Below are 22,368 nucleotides of genomic sequence, written 5' to 3'. Positions count from 1 at the left end.
ATCACACTTTCACATATTTACCTTCAGAGAATAATCGAGCGGACAAAATCGCGGACACTTTTTGCTGACGCGACAGAGCCATATAACGCTCTCGCATTAATAAAGTAAGAGCCCCTTAAATTGTTTCGATAAATTCATTTTCTCGTCATATGCAGAGTAAGATCATCACCATCAGCCCAACTAGATCCCCTGCAGGTCAAAAACGTTCCCATTGATCTCCAATTAAATTGCATTAACGTAAGGAGTTGGCCTATTTGAAACGTAAAAACCGTAGCGCAAAGAGACGAGGACACAGAAAGAACGACAACACATGGCGCTATAGAAGGGTATATGCTTGGGCTTGTTGGTTCATATTTGAAATGTAAAAACCGTAGCGCAAAGAGACGAGGACACATAAAGAACGACAACACACGGCTGTGCCCTCGTCTCTTTGCGCTACGGTTTTTACGTTTCAAATATGAACCAACAAGCCCAAGCATATACCCTTCTGAGTTGGCCTAGTTGGTACATATTCATGGTTAACAAGCGCGAAAAAGACGAATACAAAGGGAAGAAGATGACAACGTGACAAAAGCGACTCCAATCAAACTTTCCCTGTGCCAGCTGCAGCCAACACATCCCTTCAAACTTCCCAACCTGATCTTCCACACAACTATGTCCACTGCAGGAATAAGACACGCGATGCTTAATTGAAAAATAGCTGCGTTTTTCTCATTGCATCCTTTATTTTTGCTACCGATCATTTCGCAATACTAATAATATTATCCCCCCCCCCTCCCTTCTTTATTAGGCCTAGTGCAGGGACAGCACCCTGCCACCACCACAATGCCCTCCACGCAGCACAACATTGTGGCGGTGCCCTCGAGCTACGACCTGGTGGAAGACGGCGAGGACAGCGAGAGGCCCACACGTGCCGCAGGCCACCGCCTGGCTATGCTAGTGGGCGCCATGGCTGTGCACTCCGTTCTTGACGGACTGACGCTCGGTCTGCAGGTAGAATGATACCATTTTACAGCATCCGCCGATGCTCGCCATCGGTCAACATTGGGCCGCCGTTTTCGAATATGTCCCAAGGTTTGCCGACATGAACCCGACAGAAACGGGTCGAGTCAGCCTGTCATGCTGAAATTTACCTGTCGGGCAAATCCAGCGGATTTGAATGAGCCAGCTGGACTCCAGGGGTTATGTTGACCCAGCTCAATGTGCTTGGCGAAGTGAACGTACAGGTGTGGACTACAGAGCATGCTATTCCGTTCTAATTGCAATCACGCCTTTCCTATTGGACATGAAGAAACATTATTTGTTCACGAGAAAGTGGACTAGGGTCTACTACCAGCCTGCACATACCACAGTTGCCAGTTTCGATAAGTAAAAGCGTGTGAAAAATTTTGGAAGGCAAAAACGTGCTCTGTTTACTGTTTTCCACACCTGTAAATGCTGTAGAATTGAGGAGCTGCGAGTAGTAAGTGGGACAGCAAAAAAAAGCAGCCCACAGCAATGCGCAGCTAACTTGGGACGCCACACTTGTAAGACATGCAATGTCTCGTTTGACAACGGGTGTTGCCCCGGGTAACGAAGATTGAGATCAGTCATCGAGTTGTGCTTGTCTAGCTCAGCCCAGCGAATTCTCTTGATGGGTCGAGTCTGGTATCTGTTAGAGGACTATAGACACCTAATTTTAGTTGCATGCTTTCTTCTTTCGAATGATGTGTTGGATATTAGAATACACATGGATCACCACGTGGTATTCACCTAAGAATCACTAAATAAATTGATTGAATTTCTTCTTTATACTGTTTCAGTTTCAGTAACTGAACGATGGCTGTGATGCGTTGCGAGTGTTGACTTCACGTGATGCACGGAAAAAAAAATATATACTAATCGCTAGTACGTAGTTTTAATTGACTACAACGCTTAGGCCAGCCTGCTTCACGAGTTGGAATGATTACAAACGACACATCAGCAGTTACGTTACAGTTTTTTTCATGCCTCACGTGACCTAAACACTCCCAATGCATCATAGCCATCGTTCAGACGATGAAGCCGAAACAGGATAAAGAAATTAAATTATAAATTATTTAGCAGCCATAGGCGAATACCACATGGTGAACCATGTATTCTAATGCCTAACGCATTAGAAAACACACCCAAAATTAGAGGTCTGTGGTAATTTAACGACTGGTTTATACTGCTTGAGACTTAATTTCTCATCACAGTATGAAATATTTTGTCATCCAAATGAAACCGCTGGGCGTTTACACGAACTCGCTGCGTGCGAGTCAGGAAAGTTGCAGTGTGCTCATGGAGATGCAAGTGGGTGAGTATAAAATTGGCTCCTGCTCTTTTCCACCGATAATACTAGAAATGACTAGACATGTCTAGAAATGTCTAGCTAGTCAGCCTGGCCAGTTAGTTTACATTCCGACAACTCCAGCCGACAAATTAGTTCAATCCGACTTTGTCAAGTTCATGAGAACTCCGATACGTTCAGCAACGAAGTCAATTATTACAGCGAATGGTACGCACAGCATTTCCTCTGCGTTAAGCAGCATGGATGGATGGATGATGGATGGATGATAATGGCTTTACCCTTTGTACCGGGCGGTAGCTTTGCAATTGAACACTCCAGTGTTTGCCACACCGATAGCCCCACTCTGAAATTCTACCAAGCCGTGCTGCTTCAGCACGCAATGCCCTGCAAATCTAACTTGAGAAGGGTTGTTTTGTAGGCCAGTTGGTCATACATATTTCAAGAAATGCTTCGGCGAGGCAGACAAGGACAAAACGTAGAATAACACCACAGAGCGCCAGTGGTGTTATTCTATTCTGGCGCTCTGTGGTGTTATTCTACGTTTTGTCCTTGTCTGCCGCGCCGAAGCATTTCTTGAAAAATCTAACTTGTTTAATGACCCTTCATTTCATAACAACCTAAGTTGCAAGCAGAGCACACCGTGTTTGTTGCCTCTTCTGTGCTCCAGAATTAGTAGAAGTCGCGTGCTCAGAATTACTGATATACTCTGTACATCAGCAGTGTTATGAAGGGCATGAAAGACAGTGTGATGAAGGCACTACCACCGACTGCACCTGATTACTGGCTCATGCCTTTTCATGTTGCACAACAGGACAAGACTGGCAGGCTGGCATGCCTAGTGATGGGTGTGTACATGCACGAGTGCTTGATGGCATTGGCCGTGGCTCTGAACGCTGCCTCAGCTCAGCAAAGCACCGCTAGCGTCGTTGGAGCTGGAATTGTGGTTGCTACTGCTGTACCCGTTGGACAGGTGAGTGTGCTCAAGATGGGTTACCTGCCCGGGCTTACCGTTCACACCTCCATACAGGTGCACTTCCAAAAAATGAATGGCTTGCTGTCAAAGCGTAATTTAGTTACAAGACTGGACAGCCTCTAAAGCAAATTACATCATCCGCGAAGTGCGTTCGTAAAGTGGCAGCTTCTATCTTCCTAAATGTGTTTTATCCGCCCACAGGAATTCTCTTTTCACAGAAACATCAGTCTGCTGCTGAGCTATTAGGGTTCAAATGATGCACCGGACAAAAGATGGTACACAGACTAGCTAGTGTACACGGTTTCTTTGCACCCTTTAGCAGTGCCATCTTCCTGTGTGCAATCCAAACCATTTGATTACAAAACTCAGTATGGCAGTGCTTGTTTAATTGAAACTCCATACAAATAAAATTTTTCGTCCCCTCCAAGTGCACGTCCTCAGCTTGACTGCACAGATGCAGAGTTTAAAAACAAAAAACAATTAATTGCCTATTTGGAGCCATCAACGTCACATTACAATCTTTACCAATGAAAAGTTAAACACCGTAAGCTCAGTTTTAAACCAGTTCTGTAACCAACCTTAGCTTTGAATTCAGTCACTCGGCATTGTACCCCTGTCAGTTCACCTCACCAAAACTGCACATGTTGCTGTTGCAAAAAACAGAGCTCATGACTTTGTGTTAACAGCCCAGCAAATTAGTGGCTCCAGCAAATATGGCCAATCACCAGACTGCCAATCACATGCACTACATGCTACATGAGTAGCATGCTAGGCTCATAGCCAGGCAGACCTCTCCTTTATTCATTAAGGGGGGAAGAGGGTCTTAGAAATAAATTTTTATTGATGAAGTCACAACTATGAAATCCTCAGGGAACATGCATTTTTGCCTGTTGATTCCAAATATGTAATTTAATTTTATGTACAGCAAGTCCTTGCGCACTTATGCATTATGTTAGGTAACTTTTGCTGAGAGTTTGAAAGGAAATCTACTCCAGGAAACTTGTTAGACCGCATGCCATTGTGTTCCCTTGACGTCAAGCTATGCTGCAAGGGTAAAATTATCAACCTGCCTGTTATAGAAGGCGAGTTATAGGATTTTTAAATAATTAGTTTCTTCCTGTTTGTGAAGTGGCAAATTCAAAACCCTGTAACTCAACTTCTATGATGCGCAGGATAATAGTTTTGCCCTTATTGCATAGTTTGATGTCAAGACAGGCCATTGGCATACGTCCGAGCAAGTTTCCTACAGCAAAATTTATTGAAAGCTGTCGGCAAAAAGTTACAAAACATATTACATAAGAGCACAAGGACTTGTTTCACATAAAATTAAATTACGTATTTGGAATCAGCATGCAAAAATACATGTTTCTTGAAGATTCTATTATTGTGACATCATTAACAAAAATTATTTTTCTAAGACCAGCTTCACCCCTTAAGGGGTCTTAAAAGTTTATTTATGGATAGAATGTCCTGAAATTTATGTTTTTCTCTTCTCATTCCAAATATGTAATCATAATTGAGCTGGTGGTCTTAAATCTTACTAAGTCTGGAATGTAATTAGGTAATTTCTTACGCAGCTTTAATGAACTTTCTCATCGGATTTTGTTGCTTTTATTTACATGAACTGATAGCCAGAGAGTTCCCATACCCGATGACATTCTTTGTTTCTCTCTAAACACATGTCATCGTGATACACTACATCGAGAGCAAAAGGTCACAGTATTTGACACTGCAACTCGTTAAGCTAATCGCAAATTGCTATTTATACGTGGCCTAAACAAAAAAAGTAAGAATGTCATCGGGTATGCGAATTCGCTGGCTATCAATTCATGTAATTAAAAGCAACAAAATCCAATGAGAAAGTTCATTAAAGCTGCACAAGAAATTACCTAATTACACTCTAGAATTCAAGATAACTTTTGATCAAAGACCACCAGCTCAATTATGACTACATTTTTGGAATCGGAAGAGAAAAACGCATCTGTGGACAAAATTTCATGAGATTCGAGCCACAAATAGAAAGGTCAGTTTTAAGACCAGCTTCCCCCCTTAAAGTCTCTCTCTGTCAAAGAATGATGCTAAAGGAAGTGGAAACACAACCAACTTGTTTAATTGTAAAGTCAGTGAACAAATGAGAACGATCGAATGACTCGGATGACATGCAAGAGAGTGTCCTTGGGTTCCTGCAGATGACCGGACTGATGATTGGCAGCCAGATTGGTGTGGTGGCCAAGGCCGTGGTACAGGCGCTCGCCGCGGGCACTTTCTTCCACGTGACCTTCATGGAAGTGCTGCCACGAGAACTGACCCGAGACCAGGACCGCATTGTCAAGGTCACCTACATGATCATCGGCTTTGCCCTCCTCGCCACGGCCAACGTCACCTCGAGCCACCTCGCTTTGGCCCAGGGCTGAAATGAAAACACACCGGCAAATGGAGAGTCTGCGGAGCCGTGCATTGCATGCTGCCTGTCCTCTGGTGCAAATAAAAAAAGAAAGAAAAAATAAAAAGACCTGGAAGTGGCATTTACATGACACATAGGTCAAGACACGTACCTAGGTATGACATATGGTCCACACTTGAATACAGCCACAGGTCTGTTTTTAACGCCATTCAAAATTTCTAACTGGAATCTAATCGGTTACCTTGCTAGCGTTTTTTTAACTATTATTGCGAAAGCAATACTACTTGCACGTTCACGCCTTTGCCGTGCTGCGGCCGTGACCACCATTGACCTTCATTTGACCTTGATTGCATTAGATTAGATTAGATTGGACTGGATTAGATTGGAGTGGATTGGATTGGTTTGCATTGTATAACCGATGCATCACCACAAGCACCACCACCAGCTACACTACCAGCTGAACCATGGCGTAGGTACGGATATTGCTTTCGCAATTACCGGGCTTAACCAAGCTAAGCCACAGCGAATTTTTTTTAATTATCTTTTTTCTTTTCTTATTATCAATATTATTTTTTTAATCCCTAGGCTACAAATCGCACACAGTCCATCTCCTGTGTGCGTTATGCATTTCCTGTTTCATTTCGATGGTTCTGCTTTCTGTTTACTCTTCTCTTCCCCAGCAATCATTTCTTTTTTCTTACATGAAAGAATCCGTCCCAAAAACTCTCTGTGCACCTCAATTTCTTGGCCGATCCCCCTGTGTAGGTATGCGTCACTGTACGAGGCTAACAACAACAACATCTGTGCGATGCGTGAATAATGGTTTTTCGATCTGAAGAGAATTTGAAGCAAAGAGAGATTCTCTTTGAATATCTTCAAAGCAAATATTTCAAATACTTTTGTCAGACAAGAAAGCTTGAACAGCATAATAGGCATTTTCAAAAGCATGTGTTTTTCTAACATTAGAGGCCATTACATGCAAAAAGAAAGTGCATTGAACCTTTGTTACACTCATTAAAGCTATACGTTGACTTTCTGCAAAAGTGACCATCGGTAATTTTTTGAGTCAACCTATATGCAGAGCTAACAATATGTGAGGTGCGGGAACTAGCCGTGAAACCTCCAGTTCCTGGTTTTAATTGAGGTTGCGTTGTTTTGTAGCTGCTGCTTTTAAGTACCGACCCTTGGTAGTATTTTAGAAGCAAAAATTTCTTGGAACAAGGTTACGGTTTAAAAATCGTAACACAGACAGGCCCCATCGCATTCCGAAAGCTTCTCCCTCACAACCTTTACGCACTACAGAAAGCACCAATGCCCAAGCAAATCAAAAACAGTCACGAGGAAACATGCCACCCAGAAGAGACTATGGCCTTTTGTGCACTGCATTTCAAACAGTACTGACTGTACACAAAAAGACCAAATCTTCACAGCACAAAAACATTGCCCAAACACTTTACCAAACAGCGAGGTTTGACGCGTTCACTTCTTGTACTGTGGCTGCACCTACTAAACGGTGTTGCATGAGACAGTGACGACAGTGCACCAAATCCATGCTCTGATATTTCGGTGCATTAACAATATGACAAAACATGGCTTTCCACCGCGAGCTCTGCCCCAGTTAAATTTCATGCCTTGCTAAAGTCCACATGCTATACAGTGGTCTCTCCTTAATTTGAACTCGTTTGATTCAAACATCCTGCTTATTTGAACGGATGAAATGGTCTCATCGACTTGCAATGTAATTCAAAAAGGCTCTCCTCCGCTGCATTCAAACAAATTTCCAGTTCTCACTTCAGTTTGACCTAATCAAATTTCTTTAATTTATTAAACCATACTTTGTCTAATCATCATCATCAGCCTGACTACGCCCACTGCAGGGCAAAGGCCTCTGCCATGTCTCTCCAATTAACCCTGTCCTTTGTCAGTTGCCGCCACTGTATCCCCGCAAACTTCTTAATCTCATCCGCCCACCTAACCTTCTGCCTTCCCCTGCTACGTTTGCTTTCTCTTGGAATCCACTCTGTTACCATTAATTAAGGACCAGCGGTTGTCTTGCCTTCACATTACATGCCCTGCTCAAGCCCGCTTCTTCCTCCTGATTTCGACTAGGGTGTCATTAACCCGCGTTTGTTCCCTCACCCACTCCGCCTGCTTCCAATCTCTTAACGTTACACCTATTATTTTTCTTTTCATAGCTCGCTGCGTTGTCCTTAACTTAAGCTGAACCCTTTTCGTTAGCCTCCACGTTTCTGCCCCATAGGCGAGTACAGGTAAGATACAGCTGTTGTATCCTTTTTTCTTGAGGGGTATTGGCAAACTGCCACTCATGATCTGAGAGAACCTGCCACATGCGCTCCACCCCATTCTTATTCTTCTAGCTTAACAGGGTGCAAGGGTCTCGCTGTAATTAGGCATAAATGCCCCCCCCAAACTGAACAGGAGGAGGTACGGGCCTCACTTCTGACTAATGGCCACAGTTTCCTACGAGAATCTCGCAGAGCCAACAAAAACTGCGCAAAGTCGCCACGCACCTGCGGCTAGGCGGTACTCTTGAGTGTTCGCATGGCAATCTCGACGACGCCCTCTTTGGTCTTGTGGCCCCCAATGAAACCGCTGGAGTGAATAAAGATGCAGTCGTCGATTCCGGTTGCCTTTGAGAGCTCTTCATCTCGCAGACCACGCCACTTTTCAGGTAGATGGATTCTGCGTGGTTTCGGATACCAAACATGTGGCAAACATCTTGGAATTGCAGCAATTTCGGAAACAAATGTGGCTCAAATGTGATCATTCAAGCAACGAACTAGTGTAGGAAATTCTCTGCCCCATTTCAAATTTTCTACTTCAACTATGCAGGTATGCTGGCTATTGCAGAGAGTTCAAACGGTACCCCTGAAAGGTTTCATAGTTGTAGTGTACCATGAGAACAAAGAATAACTGCGCAAAAAGGACGGGACAAGGGGACAGTATATGCCTAAGTATTGTAACACTTGCAAGCATGATGACAAAGATTGTAATCCGCTTTTTGACAGGACTAAGGTTATCGGACATGTGAGGTATAAGAAAGAACAGGAAATTATCGAAGCCTTGGAAATCGCGAGATTAGGGCCTGAAAAATTTGTTAGCAATGCTTCAGCACACCTGTACTACAAGGAATTGGAGTTTCTTGGTTTCACGAGATGATTGTGGCTTTTGTCTTTGTGGTTGGTGCGCATGCGCTTTGCTGTTGAAGGAAGGAGGTGTTGGTGGAATAAATCAGTTGTTAGTCTGCGTTTGTCCCGTGTGGTTCTTCTCTCTTGTCCCGTCCTTTTTTTGCGCAGTTATTCTTTGTTCTCATAATGTCTTACCAACTATAGCCCCTCACCGCACTTTTCTTGTGGTGTACCCAAGTTAACCAGTTTAAGAGCAGTGAAACAGAAAAAACACCACTAATGTAGCCCAACAGGGCTTGGTAAAAATTTTCTTGGTAAAAATTTGAGAGAGAAGTCAGCCATTAGCAACAACGCATGAGAATGACGGAACACCGATGGCTGCCACATCCATGAGCCAGCGTTTTAGCTCGATTGTCCACAATCCAGTGTCTAGCGAACATGCTACTGAAATTCGCTGTAAGGAGTTTGGTTATAGCAAATCACCCAATATATTGAATGAATTCCAGTGAATTCCTGCTGTTCGCTCTAACCGGGTTTGACTGTACTCTGGAGCACGGGCACAAGCACTGACCGGCACTCGAAGGAGCCAAGTGCCACGGGCACCCCCTGCACCCGCCAGCTGCCGTTCTGGTCCTGGTAGAGGACAAACTTGACCTCGCCCGGGATGGCCAGCTCTTCCTCCAGGGCCAGCAGGTGGTCCTTCCAGGGGCAGCCACCCTTCTCCAGGGTCACCACACTGCCCACCTCACCCACCTGGACAGAGAGAGAGACAGGGCAGAGAGGGGAGGGAGAAGCCATTACAACCACAGAAGGGGGGGACCACGGCAAACGCGCCAACCTGAAGTGGAAAAACTGACTGCCGCTGCAACACAGTAACAGTAGCGGAAGTAGACACAGTATGCACATTACTCGAGAAAACTTGAAAATGTCACAGCTCTTGAGATCACGTGACCATTTTCGGCCCAATGAGAGCGGAGCGTTGCAGACCTCACTGGCTGGCCAATTACATAGAATGGGCCCCTTGGCGCCATGTCATCATCATCATCATCAGCCTGACTATGCCCACTGCAGGGCAAAGGAGTCTCCCATGTCTCTCCAATTAACCCCGTCCTTTGTCAGTTGCCGCCACTGTATCCCCGCAAACTTCTTGATCTCATCCGCCCACCTAACTTTCTGCCGCCCCCTGCTACGCTTGCCTTTTCTTGGAATCCACTTCGTTACCCTTAAGGTCCAGCGGTTATCTTGCCTTCGCATTACATGCCCTCCAGCAAGCCCACTTCTTCCTCTTGATTTCAACTAGGATGTCATTAACCCGCATTTATTCCCTCACCCACTCTGCTCGCCTCCGGTCTCTTAACATTACACCTATCATTTTTCTTTCCATAGCTCGCTGCGTTGTCCTTAACTTAAGCTGAACCCTCTTTGTTAGCCTCCACATTTCTGCCCCGTAGGTGAGCACCGCCAAGATTCAGCCGTTGTATACTTTTGTCTTGAGAGATATTGGTGAACTGCCACTCATTATCTGAGAGAACCTGCCATATGCGCTCCACCCCATTCTTATTCTTCCTAGTTATTTCCCTCTCATGATCCGGAGCTAACAGGCAATGATAAATGCCAGCAACACTCAGTACGACCATGGACATGTCATCCCGCGCACCGGACTCTGACTGGAACTGCAAATACATATGGTGCCTCAGCAGTGCTAACTTGACTTATGTGCTCGGCGTTTGCACCAGAAAGAACAAAACGTTATGCTGCGCAGAAGCTCGAATGGGGTGCACCCGTGCTAGTGGTGTGTTTCTTTGCGGCAGCATGCTGCCCGCCAGGCTTGGGTACCGGCTTGTAGAAGCACCTCGTTCACCCAGTGTCGCTAAGCCTAGCATGCTTCGCATTGAAGCTGTAATGAAAGATCTTGGAATCCAGTACCAGCTTATCATAAAAGGTCTAACCTTGCTACCAGTTCACCATTACACAACAACCTTACATTGAAGTGATCATACAATGACCTCAGCAAGTCCTTAGTCTGTGAAGTGTGGAAAAGCAGACCAGGCAAAGGCACCTCACACTACTGTGGGTTACATGCGTAAATAGAACACTGCTCTAAATCGTCAGCCAAGCTGTCATTATCGTCAGCTGAGCACCAAATGATTGAGGGATCTCACAACAAGTAAAGTGATCTGACCGGTCAACTGTTTCATTTTACGCGGTTAATCTGTGCCGGTCGTCAGGCACGCGTGCTCTCATCCATACTTTCAATGCATTATTTATTTGAAGGATTTGCTAGAGCTGCGCTAATTCATTATAAAGGTGCATGTCACATCATAAAACGGGGATGTGTTATCGAGGCTCCGCTGTAGTCGGGAAAATTTTTGCAGAAAAACGCCGCTCTCTTCAAAGAGCCCCACCCCATCCCATCAAAATCGCGAAAAAAAAAAGTGCTGCCCTTACATGAGTCTATATGGCATCTGACGATGACGGTGCTGTTGATGGTAATGTGCACCACCTCGGAGTGTAATGAAATGTAAGGACATGAAACTGGCATCAGTAACTTATTTTCGCACTGTGCCAACCTTTTGCCGCTGCTGCAATGCCGACCGGACGAGCTCCCGGGCGGGGATCCAGGAGTTGGCGTAGTAGCGGACGCGGTCCAAGAACTCTTCGCCTGTCAGCTTCATGGCCTTCTGGAACTGCTCCTGAGGTTCCCAGAGATGAATTCTCATGAGCCCAGATGCAGCCGGACTTTTAGAATAGACAAGCAGCGTGTGCATGTACTGCCCATGTCGAGTGAAGCGTGAAGACATGACAACTAGCAACGGGACAGCAAAACAAAAAGGCCGGAGTTGTGGGAGGCTAAACACCAGCACACTTGATTTTCTCTTCAGTGATGCGAAGACAGCTATGCGGAAGTGTTAACCCTTTCCGGCCCAAATTAAATCACTTCAATGGAAAAAAATCTATATCCAAAAACTGGCATGTGTAGGAGGAAGATCATTATCATCATCATTTATTTACCCTGAAGGGCCTCAGGGAGCATTACATTAGGAGGGGGGGCAGTAATCACAAGTCACAAAGAACAAAGTTGGGAGTATAAATTTAGACACCGGTACATACAGCTGTCATCACTTCAAAAGAAAAACAAGCGAGTAAGTAGGTAAACGAAAGAAAAATAAAAAGAAAAGAAAGAAAAAGAAAAAGGGCCTTCAACAGGAATTATTAGGGGAATAAATCGATCAACATCTGTTTAAATTTGAGGGAATTAACTTCATTCACAACACTGCCTGGAAGGACATTCCACTCCACTCAAAATTTCGTCAGTTCCTTTTAAGCTTTTTGCATGATTCCAAAAGAAATGATTGGACTTAGGGGGTGTGAAATGCTTAGTTTTTTGCAAGCCATCAGAAGATACTGATGAAACCAAGTCAAGGACTGACTTGCGAACCAGATTAGTAAACCGACCAGATTAGTAAAGCAATTAATTTCATGATCCATTTTTTAGACCCTCCGCTGATAGCGTGCACCATGAAGGCTGGTAGCTGACCAAAGCCAAATAATGTATATAAATAAAAAAAGAGTTATCACCCAATACAGTCAGAGGAAGCAATTTTCACATCTCCCTTGAGTTTGAATTGCTGAAGGTCGACTTCAATGATTTCGGCGACAATGTCCCCCAAAGCTGATCAAATGTCAATTAATAGTTAAAGAAACAAATGGTGCTCACGTCAGGTTTGGGGTTCGGTTCATTCCAAGGAGGGTTGAGGTGCGCCACTCGGGAACTGAGGTTCGTGTTTATCCGGTACCTGCGAGGCAGTCAGCAAAGAAGGCATGGACCCCTGTCAATCAATCCCAAATAAGCAACTCTACCGTGTGGCATTGTCCAATTGGCACTAATTCATTGGCAAAGCCTAACTGCAATAACTCGTTCCGACAGAGTCTGTAATAACGGATTTCGAAACGAGTGAATAGTTAGCTACACTTGGGAACACAGTTACGGAGTGCTTCCGGTCAACTTTAAGCATCCAGGATCATTCAGCACACACCAGAATCCCAGTGTGTGGGCGTAACTGCATTTCATTTCCTTTGGAATGTGGCCACAAAAGCCGAGAATCGAATCTCTGCTATCATATCCCACAGCAGAGAAAGATAGGACCTAGACACTACAGAGTATTCCTTACACTGATGCTGAGTGCCCGTGTGACACTAATGAAAGGCAAAGGCCGCAATGTACAAAGGCAGTAACAGTCCAGGCATAAAAGATGTGACTACAGCTTGCTTGAAACTGGCTGTTCACCCAACCGCAATTTTAGCCACGTCAACATCAGGAGTATTAAAACAGCTCTTCTTAATTCAAACCTGGCATGTTTTCAGGAAATTTTCAGTTCACCTTGAATTCGAACTATTGAGAATCGATTAGTAGTGCAGTGAGACCTCGTTAATTTGACCCCCATTAAATCAGACTGCCGACGTGGCCCCTGCCAACGCCTATGTAGGCCTATGGTATCAAATGCTCGTTAATTTGGATGCTGCTGGGCCCACCAGTCAATTCGGATGTAATCCCAGCTCACTGGATACCGTGCCACAGTATGAGAGACATAGTGTGCAATCGTGCCTACATTCCACGGCAGGCTTGACAACATTCAGAGGGCCCCGGTGCAGAAAAACTATGTGACTGCATAGTTTCAGTTTTCCTTTTCCAAGTTTCACTACAGACTACAACAATGGCACCCTGGCAATGCACCAGCCAGCCAAGTGAGTGCAGTTTGTTGCAGTGTCGGATGCTGATTGGTGCGTCACTGGCTTCAAATGCATTCTGGCGCCGATGCGTTTCCCTCGACTCTGTCCGCAAGACTCTTCCGAAATTTTATTGGAGCGAAACTGTGTGCTCATTACATGCTGCTCGTAGTTTGCATGGCTGAGCCTCTTCACATGCGAGGATGCTGCTTGTGAGGCGACTACACTGCTACCGCGTCGCACTGTAACGAGGCCACGGAGACCTTGCCATTTTGGAGTAGTCCCATGTTAAAGGGCAACTGAAGCGGTTTTAGAATTCGATGAGTTTAAGGTTGCCGAATGTGCGACATGTGCAGGTAAAGCCTGCGAAATGGTTTTGCTCTAGCATTTGAAATGGTGGCGTAATCGCCGAATAAAGTCGTCGTCGGCGTTCAGGCTTCTATGAAGTGCACAGCGACGGGCAGAGGCCCCGATAATGACGTCACGTATGGCGGCACTACATTTCCAACGAGTAAACGGTTACTCCATGGAAGAAAACCAACGCCATCGAAGGTAAATCTCACAATACATTGTTTGGCACCATCTGACGACGCACAGCAGTATGCAGGTGTAAGAGCGGACATTAAAATTTCGGCAACAATGACATCAGGGCCGAGTTTCCTTGCGCTCCTACAACGTAGTAAGGAGAAGCCTAAACATCGTCGCAGTTTTAATCGACGATTATGTCACCATTCTAAATGCTAGTGCAAAAATACTTTGTATGGTTTATCTAGAAGTTTGATAGATTCGAATTCTTGAAAAACCTCGAATTCTCAAAAAACCGTTTCAGCTTCCCTTTAAAAACTCCGCGTTATGCATCTGACGTTATTTGCAAAAATATCACTGCCGCAGAATTTTCACCTCAAAAGCAGACGACTGGTGCCCTGGCATTTCGCCAAAGAAATTTATTATGATGCAAATGGTTTCTGGCAATTTTGAGGTGGCCATTTGTTCACTCAGACCTTCCGATATTTCTCCTGGTCCCTCAAAGTCCAAATTAACGAGGGTTTACTATAGAACGCCACAACCTCTCCCCCACCTGGGCTCCCCATCGTAGGCGTTGATGCCGTTGTCAATGGCGTCAATCTCCTCCATGAAGTTCTCGTAGACCTTGTCGTAGATCTTCTCCAGGTTGGGGTCGGTCACCTTCCAGCCGAGCGTCTCGGCAATCACTTCCCGCCCGTGGTGGGCGTAGACAAGGCCGGCACTGCTCAGCTTGGTGGTCCACTTCTTGGACGAGTCCAGCGAGTGCATCGTCTCCTCAAACCCCCTGGGAGGCAGAATGCAAAGCATGAGAAGGAGGGAGAGAGAGAGAGAGAGAGAGAGAAAAATTTTATTAAAACATCTCGCCTTTGAGGATGGTACACTTAGTTTAAAAGCCCAATGCTGGTTGCGATCACCCACACATGGCAAACCAGCAGATGCTGGTGACCAGGCAAGGGGAGGGATTGGCAGCATCCCCACAAGAAGGCTCTAGTGAGGTGAAGACCCACCTTAAAGAGCAACTGAAAAGGTTTTAGAACTGAATGAGTAGAAAAGGGCTGAATGCGTGAGAGATACAGGTAAAGCCTAGAAAATCATTTTGCGCTAGCATTTGAAATTGTGGTGCAACTGCCAAATAAAGCGGCGTTTAGCGTTCAGGCCTCTCTGCAGTGCAGAGAGATGGGCAGAGGCCCCGATAACGACACCTCGTATGAAGGCACTATGCGCTATGTTTCCAGCAAAGAAACGGTTGTTTCTTTTAAGAAAACCAACACCATCGAAGGTGCAAATCACAAAGCACTGTTTGGCAGCATCAGATGACACACACAGCAGCACTCAGGCAAAGGAAATGGACATCTGAAGCTTCAGCGAGGATGATGTCACTGCGAGTTTCCCCGAACTTCTACAAAGCAATGAGCAGAAGTCTGAACACCGTCACGGTTTTAACTGACGATTACGTCGCCATTTTAAATGCTAGTGCAAAAACACTTTGCATCTTAACCTAGAAGCTCCATAGAATCGAATTCTTGAATAACCTCAAACTCTCAAAAAAATCTTTTCAGCTTCCATTTAAGGACACTGAGGTCAAACTAAGTTCGCCTGCACTGATAGGTTCCAATGACAAATATGCTGCACCTGAAAACGGAACTTTTAGAAGCTTCCTTTGGCATCACTAGGTAGTAAAACTAACGTTTTAGGCCCTCTACACCATTGATCCCTTTTCACTTTCCATAAAATTCTGCAGAAGGCACATCTAAACCTTGTGCTTGGCGCATCATGGCCTTAGCTGCCTATTCAATTCAATTCATTTTATTTCGGACAACAATACATGGTGTCCGCCATTAAACTCAATGCAACACAGCTAGAAGCTAGAAAAGCACCAAAAATGAACTACGGGTGTCACCATCATCGCCCAATTTCGGGAGTAAACTGTGGTTCATTGCCAAAGTATTTTGGGCCCGGATCTGCCATTCACTTCAAAACGGTGACCACAGAGCACTTCTCACGGCAAATGTCATGAGTGAATCGAGTCGGCTGAAAATTTTTACATCTGATTTTCTCAGCAATATGTGCCTCTTCTCCTGCCAGAAAAACACGGCTTTCATTTAATGGGTTTAATCTCTCAAAGTGACTCAGGCTATGAGGGATGCCGTAGTGAAAGGCTCTCGAAATTTCGACCACCTGGGGTTCTTGAACGTGCACGGACATTGCACAGTGCATGGGCCTCAAGCACTTCGCCTCTACTGGAATGCGACCACAATGGCCGGGATTGAATCCATGCCTTTTGGATCAGCAGCCGAGCGCCATAACCACTGAGCCACTGTGGCGGCTAGAAAAACATCAACATACCCAGAAAACCAATAGGCGAAAACGAAAGTCCTCTTTAACGATGGCAATGCCGCTCCGACTGGAGAAAGTCTCCTTTCTAGAGTTAGTACAACAATAATCATGAAACTGATTCCATCCAGCTTTTGTATTTCCCAGCCTTCGTCACAGGCCAAAGTGACACCATGCCCCGCATTCGCTGTCAGTCACTGGCTCAAGCCCAGTGATAGCGGAGGTGTCACTTCAGTCAAAGAAGAACAGAGGGAAATACAAAAACAGAATGTAATCCTTATATTATGTATAATGTATATTATATTATGTAGCTGTATAATCCTATACAGCTACCACTGCTGAAAAAAAAAATTGCTACCCTTTTCTTTTTTAGCATTTTTTGAAGAGAATATTCTTTCTCAACAAGAACAAGGATTACACACTATAGACTCTTTCCTTAATTGTCAATCTGATTTCTCGATGCTACACATGTGCTGCAGCACTGACTTGTCAGCCGTCAGACAAAGACGTAAGTACTGAACATACATGCCTGCACTCTACAAGAGTGTATGTTGTCATCATAGGAAGTACAACAGCATGTGCTAGATCATAAAATGCATGAGCTGAGTCTGTTTCTTGTCTCAAGGATTAACTGCTCTGCCTCAAGTTGGAAATGCACCCATGCTGGCTTCACGATTTAAAAAACAAAAGAAAATGGCCACTTTTTTTCACATAGAAGATTTGAATCAATCACAGGGTGCTGACCTCTGGTGGTGGTCGTAGCGTTTCTTGGCTGGGTCGAACACCCCACCAACGTCCACGACAACGTCGCACGTGTCCAGAACAGCTGGGTCTCGAGATCTGTGCGACAAGCAGGCATAAAACAATATGTGCAGCTAGAACATGCCAAACGAACAGCATTTGCAGCACAAAAAAAAAATGTTACAATAGAAAACATTTTTTTCCTCTGAGTGAAGTTTCACTTCATAGTGTGTACGTTTAAAAAAAAGATCGCAGCCTGAGATGCGATCTAGGCCTGAGGTGAAGAAATTACAGTTATGAGAGCAATGATGGTGACAGCTGGTGATACGGCATGCTTTCCTATAGACCTTCTTAGGACACCTCAGTCATTTGCACACCACAGCCTGTGAAGGTTATGGCTTCCACAGACTACAGACTGCATTCTTAGGTCTCAGACACAGCCCGGACCTGGTGTGGCTTGACTAGAGAAACTGTACAGTGCAGTGCTTGAACTAGCTATAACACTGCAATTATTTTGCCCCTCAGATTGCAAACCAATGTGCGCAATGATCATAACAAATGGACATGTTCTGGAGTTTGCAAGCAGCTTATTTAACCGCTGCTAGAATAGAGGGGCCAATCTGAGATTCAATACTATAGTAGGATAAAACTTAAAAAAACAGCGGTTGCTAACACTGGACTGCGGTTCGCGGCTTTCTGTATTACTCCGCTGGCCAATCGCAACTGTAAACGAGATCAGCTCTTTAATGTCTGACTATATCAAACAAACCACATATCGAAATTCTAAAGCTCACAATTTTTTTCTTGTGATAAGCTTCTAGTTTATGTAACAAGAAACGTTTAAGCAGCGGACTACTTTTTCGTCGTAGAGGAATTCTGTGCTCGAAGGCTGAATGTGGACGGAGCTTTGCTGCAGACTTATAAAGCTGTCTAGCTTGAAAAAGGAAAACAGTGCAATTCTGGTTCAATTTATCACCAAGAGGTGGCATGATGCACAACAAGAGGAATAAAAAGGTGTTCAATCAAGTGAGAAGCTGTTAACTGCAGGCCAGAGGAACCCATTAGGAATGTGAAAATTGAAAATCAAAACAACTTTGCAGAAGCTGCCTTATAAGCACGGACTCAATGCGTTTTCCTACCCACCTGACAACAGTGGCATCCTTGTACTCGGCAAGCTGCTTCAGCAGGAAACAGGCGAGCGCTTCATCACAGTGGAAAGTGCCGTTGTGGGTACCGATGGTCTTGCCTATGGCTGCTGGCTTCTTTGCGGGAGGTTCCCCTGCCATCAGTGATGCTGTCCTGAAAGTCAAGTCCATGCGAGTCGCTATCTGCTTCATCTTAGCAAAAAAGCACACTAAACAGGACCAAGGCTCATCAAAGGCACTATTACGTTTCCTTTCTTGTTCACGTGCGTCAAAGTATTCGCACTAGCAGGCCTTTTTACCCAAGCTTGACACATGGACAGAATCAGCCACTACAGGAAGCCAGTATCAATAAGCTCCCAACTCCTGGCCTGCCACCAAACTCCATGGCAAAAACTATTGCACATGGCAAGGAGTTGCTGTATTAAGACTATCATAACGAAAACATCAGTTCAATAGGACTAATCAAACTGTAGATTAACCTCAAGAAAAACATGCACACATACACACACACACAATACCGAAGCAAAAAAATTCAGGGAGGCACTTTGTTGACCTATGGTGCGGTGAGGCGAAAGCATTTAACGCGGTGTTGCTGCTTGTGTCACTGATGTGCGGTTAAGATGTTAATTAAGTACACAACTGTTTGTGAATCTTAAATGCCGGAGACACTGGAGGGCGTTTGGGAGGCATCCGTCTGATTCTACGCCTTTCTGCACTCTCCAGCATCCTAGACAAGGAGAACTGCATGCGCTTTGGCAGGAAGTAGCGTAGCCATTAGCATGCTCGGCTGTGGAATGGAAGGATAGTGGTTCGAATCCCATTGTGCACAAACATTTTTTTTCTGGTCTGACTAGAAAAGCGTGACACCTCTGCTGACAACCTTCTGTCGACAACCTTTCATCGACAACGATGAGGCAGTAAAGGTTTTCACCTTAATAGTTTGACCTACGCTCTTGTAGTGGATTTGAGTGTGTTCTAAAGAAAAATAAAAGATATCTGCGATCTCTGGGGCCCGTGTGCGTTGAATGGTGGCAACCTCGCTTTAAACAGAAGGCTGGATATACTGACCGGCACGGTGCCATGGTCGCTCTACACAGTGCACGGAGCTCGCCCATTGAGGTACACAAAACTGTTTCATGACCAGTATGAAACTAACAAAACACCCCATTGCCAGTATGTGTTTTTCAAATACAACAGGGCTATGGCATTAACAGTTCGGTGCACTGCTGTGATTCTGTGCTTTCAGATACAAATCCCCGTTTCAGACACCAGGGCATACTTAATGCACCAGATTCCCACAGAGCTAACACTGACTTCAGTGCTCGGCATAAATGACCTTGGTCCTTCTTTAATTATCACTGGATTTTTATGTGCCATACCTGCACTGTGGGCTATCAGAAAGTTTGTAGAGGGAAGGTCTGAAAATGACAAGTACTCATGGCAAACTTTTCAATGAACCGGGGGTCTTTAAAATGCGAAAAAATCTCAGTAACAACTATTTGTGCATTTAGACTCCATCAAAATGCAATCACTGCAGCCCTGTCATGCCTGAGGATTTGACGATGCTAACAGTACATGCATAACAATCAATGGTGCCACTACTACTTACAATAGCCATCACAGTAATCAAAATGACGCAAACAGCACTGGGAAATGCAATACAACGAATACGTGAACGTACATTACTTGGCAGACATAAGCATTACAACGGCTCGTTGTTCACGGTGCAGTTGACTTAGATCCGATGGAAAATGTATTAGCACAACTTTCTCTACACACAAATCAGAAAAGACAGGACAGGAGATATTACTAATTGATCTGCTCCCAATTTTCGGAACTTGAAAGATTCACGTTTTTGGGAGACAATTTCGCTGATTTTTATTCCTTAATGTGAATCATAAGTATGAAATTACCCGGTTGGTAGCAGAGTCCATCAGTGTTGTTTTTTGTTTTTTCCATTTGGTTTCATGATTTGTGTTAACGAGCTTCTGCTGGCCTTAGATATTCGACAAGTACTAAAGCCGCACGTAGGCTTGCATTTAGCGCTCGAGCTCAGCGGCATGAACATACAAGCAAAAAAGGCCATGAACAAATAAGCTATACTAAAATTGCGCTTCCAGCGCTCTAAACAAACGTGCTCACGCCTGTACATCGATATCAGCAGCACGCGCAGGAATTGCGACTTCGATCATCACAGGCAGCGCAAAAACTTGGCCATCAACGCGAAACTGGAAGGCTCACTTCGTGGTAAACTTTTTTTCAAACGGCCAAAGCCACGCAACAGGGGCTTAATGTTACGTAAAAACAAAGATTTGTTACAGTGATTAGCAGTGACCGACCGTTACCATCCTCTGTCCGCAGTCTTCACAAAGGGGCCTTTGAAACAAGGGGGAGGCGACAAACGGAAACTATGAAAGCCGACCTACCGAACGTAAACAGTCGCCGCTTCAACTTGGAGCGCGCCAGCGGATCGCACTGTTCTCGCAGTTAGACGCCAGACAAAAAGGGCGCGGATCATAGAATGTACACGACTGGCAGACTCGGAGAATCTCCGCCGACGCTAGGCCAGGGTTGCCAGGTCCTAAACTCAAAAAAGCGCCACAAAAATCGCAAAAGTAGCCAAAAAGTAGCCAACGTGCCGCCGGAGTGTCAAAAGTAGCCAAAAAAGCGCCAAAGTGGCAGAAAAGCAGCACAAAAAAATTGTAATTTTTGCCGAATGCAGGTTAACACTGGATGCGAATAACTGAAGTATAAAAGCATCAAATCAAATGAAAGGAAATACATGAACATCATGGGACAGGACCACGGAAACACGCGAGGAATTTCAAAGGGAGTGAAAGTGTGGGAAAGTAACCAGAAGAGTTTTCCTTCTCTGCAGAGGTGAAATAATTTGGGTTCCTAAGCCACTTTCATAACAATTTGCATTCCCATTAAATATGGCATGCATGGCTTTCTCTTATGAAATTTTTTCACTGTTCTGTAAACAAGGGCATGATTTCATATGCGCCTATTTCTTGTTCGGTTTTTCTCCTGCGATCTTTTTTTCAGCTTTCTATTGCAAAACAGACTGATCGCCGCGTGCCACGTGCAGTTCATATGTATTGAAGGCATAGAAAGCACGCGGCCTTGGCCAAAGTTTTTCAGGTCAAATGGGTTGCTTTTCAGCCACTTATGGCTCTCCAGCTCTATATCGCTATGCGATACGAAGATCCTTCGTCATCACGTTTCAAAACTTTTTGGTCTTCCCCGCTCGCCACTAATCGGCTAAAAAAAACCATGTGCCTTGAAAAATTTCAATCAGGACTGCAATTCTCAGCATCATACAAGTGGCTGTCGGGCTGGCATGTGCGGCTGATCAACTCGCTTAGAACCAGTTGTCAACTGAGCACACAGGTGTATCAGATAAGTAGCAAGACACTTCCCTGTTTACCTGAGGTGCATTCAGTGACTAGAGATATGACATTTCTTATTGCTAGTTCTAAGGAAGCTACATATCCGCATTGCATAGCAGAGCCAGATTTTCGGAGTCTCAGCTGGGAGAACAAGTCCTGCGAGCTTAAGTGAACACAGGAGCGAGAAGTATTTTATGTCTAGGAGATGATTACAGGTACATTTTTAACAACAGGGCAGGCACCGTAGAATAACAGAGTTACGTGTGGCATTCTAACGCACTCCAGCAAAGATGCACTGGGACCATTTGCGAAAAAATAGGTCTATTATTCAGTCCTCCCTTCGAATTCAAATGTAGCCAAAAAGTAGCCAAGTAGCCAAATTCAAATTTTTGTCGCCAAGGGGTCCCAAAAGTAGCCAATTTGGCGCAAAGTAGCCAAACCTGGCAACCCTGCGCTAGGCTCCCACCTTATGCTGAAAGCCAAAGGGCCGAAGCAACTTGAACCGTCCGAGCCGTAAGCGAAGGAGCAGCAAGTTCACACGTGCCGGCGGCAAACTATTGTGGCTACGATTACGATACGGCGTGGCTTAAACTGGCTATTTTTAAAACACCTTCGAAACCTCTGTTTAGAAAGGCTAGTTTTGAGCACGGTGGTTTTGTGCCTAGT

The 22,368-nt window shown here is 44.8% G+C and overlaps 2 protein-coding genes across 4 annotated transcripts in view; one reads left to right on the top strand and one right to left on the bottom strand.

The window, feature by feature from the left end:
- LOC149366225 (zinc transporter ZIP3-like) overlaps positions 1 to 5,747 on the top strand; it is a 42,538-nt gene extending 36,791 nt beyond the window's left edge. The window contains exons 3-5 of the mRNA XM_089549598.1: positions 791 to 993; positions 3,123 to 3,281; positions 5,474 to 5,747. Of these exons, the coding sequence (XP_089405724.1) occupies positions 791 to 993; positions 3,123 to 3,281; positions 5,474 to 5,698 (587 nt within the window). The 3' untranslated portion in view covers positions 5,699 to 5,747. The remainder of the gene's footprint in view (positions 1 to 790; positions 994 to 3,122; positions 3,282 to 5,473) is intronic.
- On the bottom strand, positions 5,369 to 22,288 carry LOC149366224 (MYG1 exonuclease). Of its 3 annotated transcripts, none has more exons than XM_089549565.1 (10): positions 22,161 to 22,288; positions 20,737 to 20,874; positions 18,309 to 18,464; positions 17,169 to 17,264; positions 14,644 to 14,874; positions 12,556 to 12,634; positions 11,408 to 11,530; positions 9,409 to 9,590; positions 8,220 to 8,391; positions 5,369 to 5,759 (listed from the first exon to the last, which is right to left on the bottom strand). In XM_089549565.1, exons 2-9 carry the CDS (start codon positions 20,826 to 20,828, stop codon positions 8,226 to 8,228), a joined length of 1,125 nt encoding a protein of 374 aa, XP_089405691.1. In that variant the 5' UTR covers positions 20,829 to 20,874; positions 22,161 to 22,288; the 3' UTR covers positions 5,369 to 5,759; positions 8,220 to 8,225. The 3 variants fall into 3 exon arrangements, with proteins under 3 accessions (XP_089405691.1, XP_089405682.1, XP_089405699.1); XM_089549556.1 differs by having other exon boundaries at positions 5,369 to 5,694; XM_089549573.1 differs by lacking the exon at positions 20,737 to 20,874 and having other exon boundaries at positions 5,369 to 5,694; positions 22,169 to 22,285.
- Positions 22,289 to 22,368: the final 80 nt, after the last annotated feature.

The sequence above is a fragment of the Amblyomma mixtum genome, chromosome 1 (assembly GCF_055824585.1).
Source record: "Amblyomma mixtum isolate Tamu chromosome 1, ASM5582458v1, whole genome shotgun sequence".
Classification (NCBI taxonomy): domain Eukaryota; kingdom Metazoa; phylum Arthropoda; class Arachnida; order Ixodida; family Ixodidae; genus Amblyomma; species Amblyomma mixtum.
This window is presented reverse-complemented; position numbering and strand designations above follow the sequence as displayed.